Here is a 14,770-nt window from a genome sequence, read left to right on the forward strand (position 1 = left end):
TTGCAATTTTAGGAGGGTGAAAATTAGCGGATTGGCAATATGAACTGAGATCATTTAAATACAGATTAAAAAGTGTGGGGGCCAGTATACATCCCTGTCTTACCCCCCTGGTGACTGGAATAGGGTTAGTCATGGAACCATCAATTCTACACCGGACCCGAAAAGTAGAGGGCTGGTGGAGTTGGAAAATGAGATATAAGAGTCTTTTATCAATGGATGTATGCATAAGTTTTGCCCAGAGCCTATCTCTAGGGATTGAGTCAAAGGCCGCTTGAAGGTCAATGAAGGCCACGTATAGACCGTTACCAAGGGAACTAGTGTATTTTTCGGCAAGGTGGCTTAGAAGGATACAATGGTCTAGGGTGGATCTAGATTTTCTAAAACCTGCCTGTTCGGGGCCTAGAATGGATTCCTCCTCAATCCATGAGGTCAGTCTACCATTAAGGTAACTGGCATATAGTTTCCCAACAGTGGAGAGTAAGCTGATAGGTCTGTAATTCTTGGGGTTATCCTTGGGTCCCTTTTTATAGATGGGGATTACAATGGCGTCGAGCCATGAGGTAGGGATGTGGCCAGAAGTATTTATCCATGTGAAGAGATTGGAAAGAAGGGGGCCCCACCATGAAGATTGTGTCTTCAGGAGATCAGAGGGGATAGCATCAGGTCCAGGAGCTTTACCGGCCTTCAATCCTTTGATGAGTGAAATAATCTCTTCCTGTGTAACGGGGGTCCAAGGGGGAAGGTCTAAGAGACCAAAGCAGTTTGGCTTGGTGGAAAATAGTGCTGTGGGTTCCTTGAACAGGACTGAGAAATGTTTTTCCCAGACATGTGGGGGAATATGACAGGCAACTGGGTTTGAGGAGGAAAGAGAGTCCATAACCAGGGCCCAAAACATCCTAGAATCATTAAGTTTGGAGGCATTGATAAGTGTCTTCCACCCAGCGAGTATGGCTTGCCTCTTTTTGGAGCGCAGGAGGGATTTATATTTTCGCTTGGTGGCATAATATTCCGGCGGGAGATGGTTTAAATTGCTATTCCTATATGTAACATAAATCCTCCTCAGATTTTTCTTGGCTTCAACACATTCGGTGTCAAACCAGCAGCTAGGGCGGGTGGAGCCGTGGGGCTTGTGGTGGGGGGAGTTATATTTTAGAAAGGGTTCCAGAGCAAGGGCCAGGTCAGAATAGGCAGCTAGTTTAAGTTGCGGGTCAGTAATCTTCATTACATGTTCTTTAAGGTCTTGGGCCGGAGGGGATTCCAGGAAAGTGGCTAGCCTGGCAGAAATGTCCTGAGACCATTTAACCCTTCTTTGACTAGGCTGGATAGAATTATGATGGTATGTGGAAATGGGTTTTAGATGGACAGGCTCCCGGGTTAAGAATGACAGCATTAGCGGGAGATGGTCGCTGTCCAGTCTGGTGCCCACTGTAAAGTGGGCAATGTCGTTGGTCAAAGAAGAAGAAACCAGAGCGTAATCAACCAAGCTGCTGCCCCGGCCCGAAATAAAAGTGAATTCAGCACAGCCATCGAGCTGGCGATGGCCATTCAAAATTGACAGGTTAAAGCAGCCCACCATGAGCAGTAGGCAGGTACCTCCGTAGTTCGCCTTTTGATCTTTAGAGAGCCATTCATAGGAAGACCACAGATCAATGAGATCAGTGGCTTCCCAGAGATTGGAGGAAAGGAGGGTGGAGTTGTTTGGGCCTATTCTGGCATTAAAATCCCCCATTATGATGAGGGGTGTGTGGGGATAACGCGCTTCGGTGTCCAGGATATAGGACTCCAAGGTCTCCCATGCCTCAGAGACGTCTCTCTTTATCGAAAAAGGTGGAATGTAAACGTTGATTAGTAGAAATGATAGGTCGTTGAGTTCTAATAAAGCGGCCATGGCCATCGAGCCACAGGGGGGGAGTTTAGAGATTGTGGCAACCAAAGAGGTTGCGTATAGGATGGCCAGCCCTGCCCTGGGTCTGCCTTTGCCCTTAGGAAAGGCTGCTGGGAGGTCAATGGAAGAGAAGCCTTCTAGAGTGATTGTGTCGACTGCCCAGGTTTCTTGTAAAAAAAATCAGGTCAAAATTAGATAGAAAAGTTATCAGATCTGGGGATTTACGTTTGGATGCCCAACCGGCTATGTTCCATGAAAGGAGATTAAGTAAGGCATTTGGTTTGTCAGATTTGGAGGGGGAAGGCTGGGGTGAGGGGCAGTGGAGAGGGGAGTTAGAAGAGCGTGCTTTAGGTTGTCAACGGTGCAGCTCAGAGTTGGGGACAATAAGAATTGGATCGGGAGAATCGGAAAAGCCGTGTTGGGGGGGTATTTCGGATTACCCAGATCATCCAGATTATGGGTAGCAGGTGGGGGTAGAGGAGCCCCCGACGACCTTTTAGTGTGATAGAGAGCAGGTAAGAAATAGGAGGGGGGCTGGTGATTCGGGGACTGGACTGCCTCTCCAGACGGTGAAGAATGGATGAGGGTAGGGTCAGTCTCGAGTGTTCGTCGGGCTTCCGTTAGTTTCCCTTCTCTGAATATGTTCAGTAGATGATCCTTGAAGCGTTCAAGTCTTAGCAGGACGTCGAGTTGGTCCTGAGGGGGCAACGTAGCAAAGGAACGGGACGCCATGACCTCTTCACCGTTGGGGAAACCCTCAGAGGTATTTATGGAGGATTGGGAGTCTGAGGATCCATCCTTGTGGCACTGCTGCCTTTGGGGGGGGAGAGAAAGACCGAGTATGGACTGGGAACCAGATGGTACCTTGTCGCGAGAGGATGGCTGATTGCTAACTCTTCCATCTTGCCCCTGATCATAAGTAAAGTGATCTTGGGGGGGGGATTGACTTAAAGCTGGAAGGTGAGTTTCTAGGTGATCCTAGGTTAATGGAATGAGTAAGTATTAATGGCCTGGGGGGGGAAATATTTTAAAAATAACGATGGAGCAGGATACCTTGCTTTTGAAGTTTCTCTCTTGCATCGTATATCCTATTTGTCAAATACTCTGAATGGAAAGTGACAATGAGTCTCCAAGATTGTGAGTGAGTGGAAAGGTTAGTCATATGGTTGATATAGCTCGTCCGATGGATGGCCCAAAGGGCACGACTAAAGCAGGAGTCTAAGAAAGGAATGCTTGGAAAGGAAGGACGAGTGTCGGGATCCTTTTGATGGCAAATGACAACAAGTTTTTGTGGTTGCAGCACTAAGTTCCAGGGGGAAGGACCAGAGGATATACCGAATGGTATGGTAGAGATGAGTTTCGACTTAGTCCTGGGAATAGAGGGAGTTTCCTCCTGCCTGTTATAGGCATGATGGGAGAGCAGATGATTCTTTGTGGAATGGAGGGGACTCATTCTGGGCAGTTCAGGCTTGTAGAGTTGTCTTGCAGAGGTAGACGTCAGAGGTAGGCCATTCCCTGCAGGTGTGATCCTGGGTCTTATGGATTGATGATCAAAGGAACTGTTAGCCCTAGGAGGGGCCTTCCGTGGAGTAGTTTTCTTGTTGTCAATGTCATGATGACGTAGAGTTGTCGCAGAAGGATTTGAGGGAGGATCTAAGAGGTTGAAAAGAGGCTTAAAGTTCATTTTCTTGTCTGGGTTGAATTTGGTGTTCTTGATGTTCTTGGGGTTTTTTTTTTGTTCTTATTGAAGCCAACTTGGAGGAGCTATATGCCTTTGAGGCCTTTCTAGAGGCCGGCTTGGTTGAACATAAGGAAGTAGATGAGATGGCATGTTGGCCAGAGTCACTAGATTTGTTGCTTAATAGTAAGCCCATAGCCTGGACCAGTGTTGTCAGTAGGCTGTTAGTCTCGGTAATATAGGCTTTAATCGATGCCAATTCCTTCATCATTATGGCATCTCTGGCCAGCAGGGGGGGACGTGAGTCTGCAATGTCTTGCAAGGAAGGCGTCCCACAAAGGGATTGTGTAATTAAAGATGGAGACAAGAGTTCTTGCGATTCATGCAGAGAGTCGAGAGTTAACAACTCAATAGGGACATCACCCCCAGGCGAACAGTTAAAGCCTGCATCTAAAAGCTCCTCAGCCAAATTTTTGGAGTGAGAGAGATCGCTCATCAGTTGTTTAGGGAGCTGACGATCTAAAGTCCACTTGAGCGACTCTCTCCCAAGGGAGTTTGACTTTGGCTTGGGAGGGAAGAAATGTGTAATCGAGAGTTGCTGGGGGTTTGCCTCCCCCTCGAGCAAGCCCAGTTCTCTGCGTTTCTGCCTTGTATAAACCATTTTAAATCCCTAAAGTGCCTTTGTCGAGTGGCTGGAAAAGAGCAGGAGACTTAACCAGACATGAAAAAGACTTTTAGCAAAGTTATTCAGAGGGATAGAGAGAGCTGGAGAAGATCCACAATGTAATTCAAGCATAGACAGTTGAGAGTAAGCAAATAGAAGTTGGCAGAGACTCAAACGTCTTATCTGAGCTTGAAGATTAAAAATTGGACCTTCAAAAGAAGTAGGAGTTTGTTAAAAGCTCTGGCCAAGCTTCGGTGAGTCCTGCTCTATAACGAGAGCTCGAGGAGTGTAATTAATTAGAAGAAAAACCGGCAGAGGGAAAGCAGGATCAGAGGAAAGTAAGAACATGTCTTACCATGGCTGCTGCTCAACCACCAATTATTACTCACTGGAATTGGATTGGCTGTCAAAGTGAGTTTAAAGCAGCCCACAGGGTAGGCAGGAAAGGGTAGAGAATCTTCTGAACTCTTATACATTTCTCAAACCTCTCTCTGCAGTGAAGGGTTAAGTCTGTAAAGAAGTTTGGAGCAGCCATGTTAAAAGGCAGGGGCAGAGCATTCAAGACAGGGGTTGCCAACCCTGCTTTGATCTGGTTTTCTTTGCAGAGGATCCCTAGTCAAGTCTTACCAACAGCACAATCCTAACCATATCTACTCAGAAGTACGTCCTGTTGAATTCTATGGGGCTTAGTCCCTTAGTAAGTGTGTTTAGAATTGCAGCCTTCGGGGCATCCATCTTTACTCCTGAGTGCTTCCATCTAACATCTCCACAACACTAGCTCCCTTCTTCCCAAAATTGCCTTCTGGTGACTGGACTGGACTGAGGGCACTTAAACCCTTCTTGCCAGAAGCAAGCAGGCTAGATTAAATGTTCCCTACCCGGCTCCCTAAGCAGGTGAGAAGGAATGAACCCGAAACTTCAGCTAGACCTGGGAACACCCTCATTTCACTAAGATTTCTATCTTAATGTCCAATCAGTTTCCAATCAACTTGTTTAAGTGGTATGCTCCAAGCAACTGTGGTTGATCCTTAATGTATCATGCTTAATGACATCACCAGGGCCCACCCCATGACATCACTAAGACCTACTCCTGGACATCACTCGGGCCCACCCTGTTACATCACTAGGTCTGTCCCTGAAATCTCAGGGTTTGGGATGCTTTGGACCTCATAACCCTGTTCTACACACACAGAGACACAGACACACACATACACACACTTCTCCATCCATGCAAGCAAAAGGCATTATTATAGTGGTATTATGGTGACTGGCCTGGCCTGAGGGCACTTAACCCCTTCTTGCTGGATGCAAGTAGGCTAGATAAAATATTTCTTACCCAGGCTCCCTAACCAGGTGACAAGGAATGATCATGTCACTTCAGCTAGATCTGGGAACACCCTCCTTGAGTTAAGATTTCTATCTTATTTTCCAATCAGAGAATTGTTTGTTTGTTTGAATGGTATGCTCCAAGCCACTGTGGTTAATGCTTAACATATCATGCTTAATGACATCACTAGGGCCCACCCTGTGACATCACTAGGGCCCACACCCATGGCATCACTGGGGCCTGCTCCTGAAATCTCAGGGTTTGAGATGCTTCTGACCAGTAAACCCTAAAGCATGTGCATATTTTTACACATTACTTGGTTGGAGAATTGCACAGCAAAATTTAATGAAGTAGACATTTCAAAAGACTGCTGTGTTTCTGTTCTTGTATTGCACTGGAAAGTAAGAAATAGGCAGATACATCTTTAAATGCAAACTGAATTGAATTTCTACCCTTTCCCTACTCTCTAGACACTTGCTCATTCCTTTAGCTATAATTTACTTTCAGCAGTCAAAGGTGAAATACAAAAAGCTGACCCACAGACCCATGTCCATTACTGGCTGACTGCAGACCTCTCCAGGTATTCAGTTTGCACACGTCAAGGGGCAAACAAGAATGCACAGGGCACACCCCGCCCCCTCAATAATGCGGCACATGTTTTGGATACTCCCTGATCAATGTGCGAATACTGTTTGTGTGAAAGGGACTGCCTTATTCATGAGAAGGGTTTCCAACATGGGGACCCTTATTGATCAGGCTGTTTCCATGCTGGAAATTCTACATACAAGTAAGGCAGCTGCATCCATGCTAATACTGATCATGCATAGGCCAAGGAATGTGTCTGGTATGGACAGTTTAATTGAAGGGGTGGGCTCAGCCCACACATTCCTGCTTTCCCCTTTGTGCATTCAGACTGAACATCTTGTAACGTCAGGAAATGACCTTCAGTTGTGAAAAAGCCATCACAGCTCCAATGCCACATATACCGCCTTAGGACTTCATACATTTAAGGTGTGTGTCACCATGTGATGGACATACATGGATCTCCTCTAAGATTCACTTCACAACGTTAGCAGTCTTCTAATCTGATTGTCAGCATTTCTTGTGGGATTTAAAACAACCAACCCCAAACTGATTAAGATCCAAATGTCAAGCCTTGCATTCTTTGATGTGATTATTAAATATGCCATACCTGTAAAAGCCTTGGGAGAAAATGATCTTCCTCAATGCCAAGCCGAATATGCAAGAGTTCCAGGATAGATGACGATTGGCAAATACGCATCACAAGTCCAATGGAATAGAAAGTATCTGCAAATGAATCTTCATCCCACAGGAAGCAAGAGACACATTGCCTTAGAATTCTGTCACACTCTGTTCATAACCGGCTTTCCCATTCCCACTGTTCATTAAGAGAGTGGGGAATTAATACTTCTGTTTTCTAGAGGCTGGCACTAACTTTTCCTGTAGTGCTGTACATTTTGCCAGAAGACAATGGCATTTTGAACACCCTTTGTCCACATTTAAGTGAAATGCTTGCCATTAGCAACAACAAATGTTGTGCAAGGCCTTTCACAAACTTTCTGAAGGGAAACAGATGGGCTGTGTTTGACACTGAAACAGTATCTGGAAGTTTTAATTTGCAAAAAGTGCTGAAAATTAGCACAGGACCAGTCTGGAATCAATATCGCCCCATGTATTTAATTTTTTTTCCAGAAAATCTAAGGAATAGATTCAGAAATATGTTCTCTTTGGATTTTCACACCCCCTTCATTTCTTTTCCTTTCCTTTGTTGCTAAACATCAGATCACTGCTATGACTGAAGACAGCTAGTTTTGTAGATATGTGTGAGATCACATGCTGTCCATGTGGTGAAGCCGATTTTTTTGGTCATATTTCAAGATGTTTATAGTCTCCTTGTTTCTATAGCATTTTCAGACTGCAAGACATCTTTAGAATATTAATTTTTCACATTTTACAGAAATAAACTGAAAGCCGTCAGACCTTGATTTTCCCCAAGCCATTGCAGGATTCAAACGTAGGGCTCTCACACAGTAATCCGGCATTATGGGTCCAGACGAACTAAAGTTTGTCCAGATGAAGTCCCATTGCTTTTAGTATAACTTTCCCATGACTAACTTTAGCTGGATTGAGTCCAATGTCCCAGTGGGGCCAAGTTAGTTTTCAGTTAATAGGACAAGAATACTTCATGTATAATTGTCTCTATCCTGTCCTTTCTCCAATGTGTTCTATATTGTTATTGTCTAGTTGATTAAACTGAATGGCTGGGCTCTACATCATGTACTCAAACCAAAGAATGAAAGAAATCTTATTTGATTAATCATATGCATTTTACTTGAATGATTAATCAAATTTATTTATATTTGCATAAAACTGAATTCTGAAGCAAAAAGGACATGCTTACTTGGATTCTTACCAATAAATCCTACCAGGGATTGCCCTACCATTAGACAGACTGAGGCAGCTGCCTTACACAGCCAGTGCTGGGAGGCAGGAAAGTGTGTGCCATGCAGCCTGTCCTGCATCTCCTAACCCGGTTTGCTGCCATTAGGTATGGTAGATGGCACTGTTTCATCATTAGGAATGAGGGAGGAATTTGTTCATTTCATATTTCAGTGCAAACCTACTTAATCTGCACTCCCCAAACCAATATGCAAACTGAAATGCAGCTGTCCTTCTAAATTTCTAAACTTCTCTGAATTTTGCAATGCAGTTTTCCAACAAAAAAGAAGTGTACAAAGAGTGCATACAGGCATACCCCACTTCACGTTGCCCCGCTTAACGTTGCCTTGCTATAATGTACATGCTCCATTCATCCCCATACCCCACTTAACGTTCGCACACTTCTCAATAACGTATACTTTATTGGCACGATGCCACTGCCATCTAGTGGTGATTGCATGCACTACAAGTGAAGACAATTGCTTCACTTAATGTTTATTTTCGCTTTAAGTATACTCTCCAGTCCCATTGCGAACGTTAAAGCGGGGTATGCCTGTATTAGGTGGAGATGCACGCTAAAATGCTTCTATAAGTGAAAATAATATACAAAAATGCCTTGTGATTAAAGATGTGGAAATGAATTGCAGATTAATGTGTACAAATTTTTATGCAGACTTGAAAAAATCCATCCATAAACTGTATTTACTGAATGGAAAAATAAGAAGGTGAGGGAAACTGAAACTAGGAATGAGTGAGTATGTCAATTTTGGTTACTCTCTGTCCCCCCCCCTTTGTTTTCAAATTATAACTTGGGTCTTCCACATTTCCACATCAGTGTGTGATATTTTTTTTAAAAGTCATTATGAAAATTCATCAGCATTTTAGTGAAAATGTCTCCTAATACACATTTTTGTATCCAATTTTCCCCAAGGTACACGTTTTTGGAAGCAATTTCCACTACTATAATGCATTTTTGTATGTTATTTTCACGAATATATGTAGTTATACGCATACTATACCTTGGTATATGAATTTTCTACATATTACTTGGCTGGAGAACTGCATTGCAAAATTCAGAAAAGTGTGAATTTCAAAGGATTGTGTATTGTTTCAGAAAGTGTGAATTTGGTAAGTTTGCCTTTAAATGTAAACTGAATTAAAAAATTTCCCCTATCCCTAACTGAAACTGACAGATTTGCCCATCCCTCTCCATCATCAGTGTTGAAATAAGATTCAATTGCCAGTCTGTCCAGCTTCAGTACATGGAACTCTTTGTCTTTCACTTCAGGCAGGAAAATATCTTGGGCCATCCTTACCCATTTCGAGTTGCTTTCTCCACATAGTCATGTTCTTGCACACACAGGGAGGACTTTGTGTGGAGAGTCAGCCTTGATTAGCTATAGCTTACAAACTATAGCAGTACCCTTATTACAATTTTATATACTAATAGTGAACTCATTCTCCAAATGTGGGTCTTCATGTCGCCAAAACAGCATCTATGCGCAAGAGGCTTTGGGGGATCCCAAGGTTAGCAGAATTAAAAATAAATGTTCCTGAAAGGAGGTGCACAAAAACAGATCAGTGAGGACCGTGCATGCTCAGTGGCCACAGAAGACTGAGTGACTGTTGAGGGTAACGGAATAGTGTATCTTGGAAAGGGGCATGGCTGGCCAGCTGCAATTCTAAACATGGGCACTATACATTGCGTCACTTTGTTGTGGATCTCAATTGTTTTATACTTTGTTACATAAAAGTTAAGCAATTGTGATACATAGGAACCTGCTTTATATTGAGTCAGACCATTGGTCCATCTAGCTCAGTATTGTCCACACTGACAGGCAGTAGCTTTCCAAGAGTTCAGAGAGAAATATCTCCCAGACCTACCTGGAGATACTGGGGATTGAACCTGGGACCTTCTGCATGAACATAAGAAGAGCCTGCAGAATCAGACCATTTAGTCCAGTATCCTGTTCTTACAGTGGCTAACCAGTGACCTGAGTGCAAGAGCACTTTCCTATCCTGTGGTTTCCAGCAGCTGGTATTTGGAAATATACTGCCTCCAACTATGGAAACAGAGCATAGCCATCATGGCTTGTAGCCATTGATAGCCTTGCCCTCCATGAATTTGTCTAATCCTCTTTTAAAGCCATCTAAGTTGGTGGCCATCACTGTCTCTTGAGAATTCCATACTGTGTCAGTCCTAAATCTTCCAACATTCAGCTTCACTGGAGGTTCACAAATTCTAATCCCCGTTTCCATGGAAAGGTTGCTGTTAGAGCTATCAGATGTAAAGTGTAATAAGATAGCTCTTAATTTAGCTCTAGTTTGACATGTGGATTACTTGAAAAGCTGTTGCAAAACAGGACACAGTATAGACCTACCTTGCCCAAAAGAAAGGAACCTGATGATCATATTGGTAAATATCCAGGAATGTCCACAGAACTGGATTAAATAGTAGCTAAAAATGTAGGTGTTCATTGCACAGCTGTAAAGGCAAGGACATAGAATTCAAATAGCAAAGCCTAACCAGAACTATAGTAGCAATGGACATTTTGCTATTAGTTCATATCCAGGGTAGTCTATAGACCGGACAAGATCAGCACCTTACCACCAGGGACAAAAAAAGAATCACATTGTTACATTTGCCTATAAAAAAAACTCTAAAAAGGAATTGAGTACTGATGGTACCCAACATGCTATGTTCAAATCTTGTTTCACTTGGGGGTCATGATCCAAAGTGCCACGTATGCTGAAGAATCCCATTGCCTGCTTCCCATCATGGAGAGAGGCACATGAGAGCAATAGGATCCCACAGTTGTTGTTGTTTTATCACTATGCTTCCTTTTATAGCACCAGTGAATGCAAGCAACTATGGGCTACTTTGCCTTTGCTGATGTGCTATGTTGGAAGCTGGTAAAAATAGTTGTGTTATCAATGCCTGCGCATGTGTGTGCATGGGGTGGTGGGGGTAATGAATGCACAAAGCTGCCCATTAAGCTCACTATGAGCCAGTCAAACGGCAATTTCAGTTTCCATCAGTTGGGGGCAAAGTGATCAGGGGAGGGGACAAGACTTACAGCAAAAGTCTCCCCTGGGACGTATTCAAGATGAAACAGAACATTTTAAGAGTGTTTGTTGTGATTGTTTTCTTTTGAAACCTCATTTTAATGGCATAGCAACATTATCAATAGAATCAAACAGACATTTCCCATTCCCCCTTTTTAAGCAAAGGAATTTGCATGGCAAATGACACAATTTCTATATATAATTTTATTTATTTCATATAATTATATCCTGCTTAATACCAAGACAGTCTCTAAGCGGTTTAGGAAAACTAACAAATAAAATATGTATATCAATATATATCTATTTATAACAATGAAATTCGAAAACTCTGGTACCAAATGAAACAATAAAATCCCCCCAAAGCCAAAACACAGCAGACAAAGAAAACTAGCCTTAGGCCTGTATGCTGGAGTTAGATGTGGCATCTTCAAATGGCTTCAATTACTTTCTGATAAAAACATAAGAAGCGCCTGCTGGATCAGGCCAGTGGCCCATCTAGTCCAGCATCCTGGTCTCACAGTAGCCAATTGGCTGGGACAGTGTTCTCCCTGGTTGCAGTTTCAAGCAACTGACATTCAGAGGCATAGTGTGTCCAACAGTGGAAACTTTTTCTTAAACAGCCAAAGGATTTACAGAAAGGTTTTCACATGTTACATTTCTTGAGGCTGAGAAAGTGACCTCCCAGGTTCTCTGTAACATGCTACATCTGTAGCCAAGTGTTGTGCACCAATGGCTTTTTTTTTTTGGATGTCTGAACATTTTGGGTTAATTGTGAGATCTCACATTGCAGCTTTCCCTAATCTGAGACAACAGACAAAGAGCAAGTACTTGACCAAGACATTTTGCTACCCAAAGTTGCCAAGTGCCTCCTCCCTTGCCAGGGCCAACACTTTGGAAAGTCTTCCTGCACCTTTCAGACTCCAATTTCTATTTTCATTTATTCCCCCCCCCCTTTTATGGTGCCTTTTGAAGCAGGTCACTTCACCTTGCTGCATGGTAGGGCCGGCTCTGGAGAGAGCCAGTTTCAGCAAGTGCCTCCATCAGGATATGCTCTTTCTGCTTAACAGAGCTGGGGAAATCTGTCAATTTGGGTTCTCTCCATTTCTCATTTTCCCAATCTCAAATTCAGTTGTCCACATTTCTGTAACAATTTCTCCAGTCTTTTAGTGCTAATTTCTCCTAATAAACACATTTTGTAGGCCCTTTTGACTGACGTACACATTTTTTGTAAGCCATTTCTCATCATATAATGCATTTTGCATGTTATTTTCATTCATGTATTCATTTTTATGCCTACTTTCCCCCAACATATTCATTTTAGTAAACATTGTTTGACTGGTGAATTGCATTGCAAAATTCAACTAAGTACAAATTCTGAAGGATGCCTGTGTGGGGGTTCTCATATTGTTTCAAAAAATGCCAATTTGATAGATTTGGCTTGAAACGCAAACTGAATCAAATGTCTCACTGATCCCTACAGCTTAACTTATCACCCACGGTGGCTGTGAGGACAAAATGGGTCTGAGCTCCTTGGTGTAAGGGCTGCACCCAAATGTAAATCTCAACACCACCAGAAATGCAACATGTTGCCCTCCAGAGCCTCTGAGATCAACTGCCTTAGTGAGTTTTCTTGAGCTCAGGGCAATAGTGCAGATAAAGCAGTTGTTCCCTGAAACCAGAAAAGAGGATCTTTCTGTGTGAGATGAGCTTATCAAAACGAGAACCTCCATCTGGCACTTGGGACAGGCTCTGCCTTCCCCACCACAGCAAGAGGAGGCTGAAGAGGTTCCTGCCTGAAAGACAGCTTGCTCCCAGCATGCCCCTGGTTCTACCTGCCTGCCCTTACCTTGGCTCTGCTCCGTCTGCTGAAGGGAGCTGCGATCTTGGCTGTGTGTGTTCCACTTCCTCACAGCTGTTAACAGCTGTGCTGAGTGCAAGGAGCTTTCCCCTCCTCCTCTCTTCCTCCTCCACTCCACCACGTCAGACCAGCATTGCAAAACACACACACACAGCGGCGATACTTTCTGAAATAACAGGGAACTGAGTCACTTTGTCCACATTCACCAGCAACTTGGTTCTATTCTAGAATACACTCTTGCACTCTGCCAAATTGCCAGGAAGCTGCTAATAATGATGGAATTCAAGGGCCCTTTCTGAAGGTGGGGCAATGGAATGGTAAAGAAAAAAAATAGACAGGTTGCATAGCATTTGGGGCTGCTATTTAGCACCCCCTATCATTTGATCACCTTTTGAATACTCTCTCTCTCTCTCTCTCTCTCTCTCTCTCTCTCTCTCTCTCTCTCTCTGTGTGTGTGTGTCTGTGTGCGTGTGTGTGTGTGTTTCAAAAATGTATTTGGAGCCAGTTCACAATTTGCATATATGACATCCTTGTCATATAAGATGGTGCAAATTAAAAAGCAACATTCTTCTCCCACCACCACACATGTATCAATTCAACACTGGCCATGCCAATTTTACAAGTGAAGATGAACTGTTTGTACTTTTTGTCCCAGCTGGTGAATAGGCGGTCTTTGTGAGGATTCCACTGCACACTGAGCCCAGTGACTCCTCCAATCATCACAGCCCATGTGATTCCCTTGGTTGCCTGCCCCAAATCCAGCCCTCCTTAATCTACAAAGCCAGGCTGGGCCCTACTGTTAGGCACAGTCAGGCATGTGCCTCAGACAGATGAGCTTGCATTTCACAAAAGGGCAGCAAATTGCTAGTTGTTTAATTTATTATTGTTTTTTATTACGAGGGGGAGGGGGAGAGACAATTGTGGGTTTTTCTGTCTGAGGCACCAAAATAAGTCAACCAACCTTGTGTCTTATGCACCTCAATGTGGGGGAGAGGCACCAACCTGAAACCCTGGAAAACAGGCTCCCAGTCAGTGTTGATAATATTGAGATAGATGGACCACTGGTCTGACTTGGTATAAGGGAGCTTTCTAAGTTGCCCTACCATATTTCAGCCTTTGCAGGGCAAAGTATAACCATAGTCGCTAGTCAAATAACATTTCTCAAATTGCCTCACATACATTGCCTCAGTAATGCTTACAACTATCCTATCAGGTGGCATCATTTATCCTCATATTTACAGACTGAGGTTACCAGATAGTTGTCTCCCCAAGGCCACCATAGCAATTCATAGTGAGATGAAGATCTGAACTGGAGACACAAGCCACAGGTACCATTTTTCATGTGTGGATATTGAAATGGGGGATTCAATATACCAGATGTTTATAAATATAATTTATTTTGTGTGTGGAACCTGAGCTCTGCTCCACAAGTCAACATACAGCTGTCCTGCAGCGACCAATGATGGGGGCAATGGAAGGAAGGCTGTCTATTGTGTCCATTTGAGGAATGCTGATTGTCTGTTTTGGGGTGGGGTGAGAAAGACTAGAAAACTGGTAATGGGGAGTAGAATGAAATCTTCTGCAAGAGAGCATAGCTAGTTGGCTTTAACCCTGAACAGAAGCACTCCACACAACAACATTTTTGTTGCACATCCTGCTTGTCCTTTCAAATTTATTCAGGTTATCCAATCAGGGTGTTACAAATTTGACTGTTTTCAGCATCAAGGATAAAATGGGGGGAACCCCAAGATGCTGAAAAATGTGGTGTTTACTTTTTTAAAAAGCCCAGTGCGTTTTGGCCACTACGTTGTCTGGCCTTCGTCAGGGGCTGT

At 43.5% G+C, this 14,770-nt stretch overlaps 1 protein-coding gene across 1 annotated transcript in view; it reads right to left on the bottom strand.

The window, feature by feature from the left end:
* The window catches only part of HACD4 (3-hydroxyacyl-CoA dehydratase 4), a 47,247-nt gene extending 34,205 nt beyond the window's left edge, over positions 1-13,042 (bottom strand). The window contains exons 1-3 of the mRNA XM_061615845.1: positions 12,927-13,042; positions 10,396-10,499; positions 6,747-6,874 (exon numbers count right to left, since the gene is read on the bottom strand). Of these exons, the coding sequence (XP_061471829.1) occupies positions 6,747-6,874; positions 10,396-10,492 (225 nt within the window). The 5' untranslated portion in view covers positions 10,493-10,499; positions 12,927-13,042. The remainder of the gene's footprint in view (positions 1-6,746; positions 6,875-10,395; positions 10,500-12,926) is intronic.
* Positions 13,043-14,770: the final 1,728 nt, after the last annotated feature.

This window comes from Rhineura floridana, chromosome 1 (assembly GCF_030035675.1).
Source record: "Rhineura floridana isolate rRhiFlo1 chromosome 1, rRhiFlo1.hap2, whole genome shotgun sequence".
NCBI classification, from domain to species: Eukaryota; Metazoa; Chordata; class Lepidosauria; order Squamata; family Rhineuridae; genus Rhineura; species Rhineura floridana.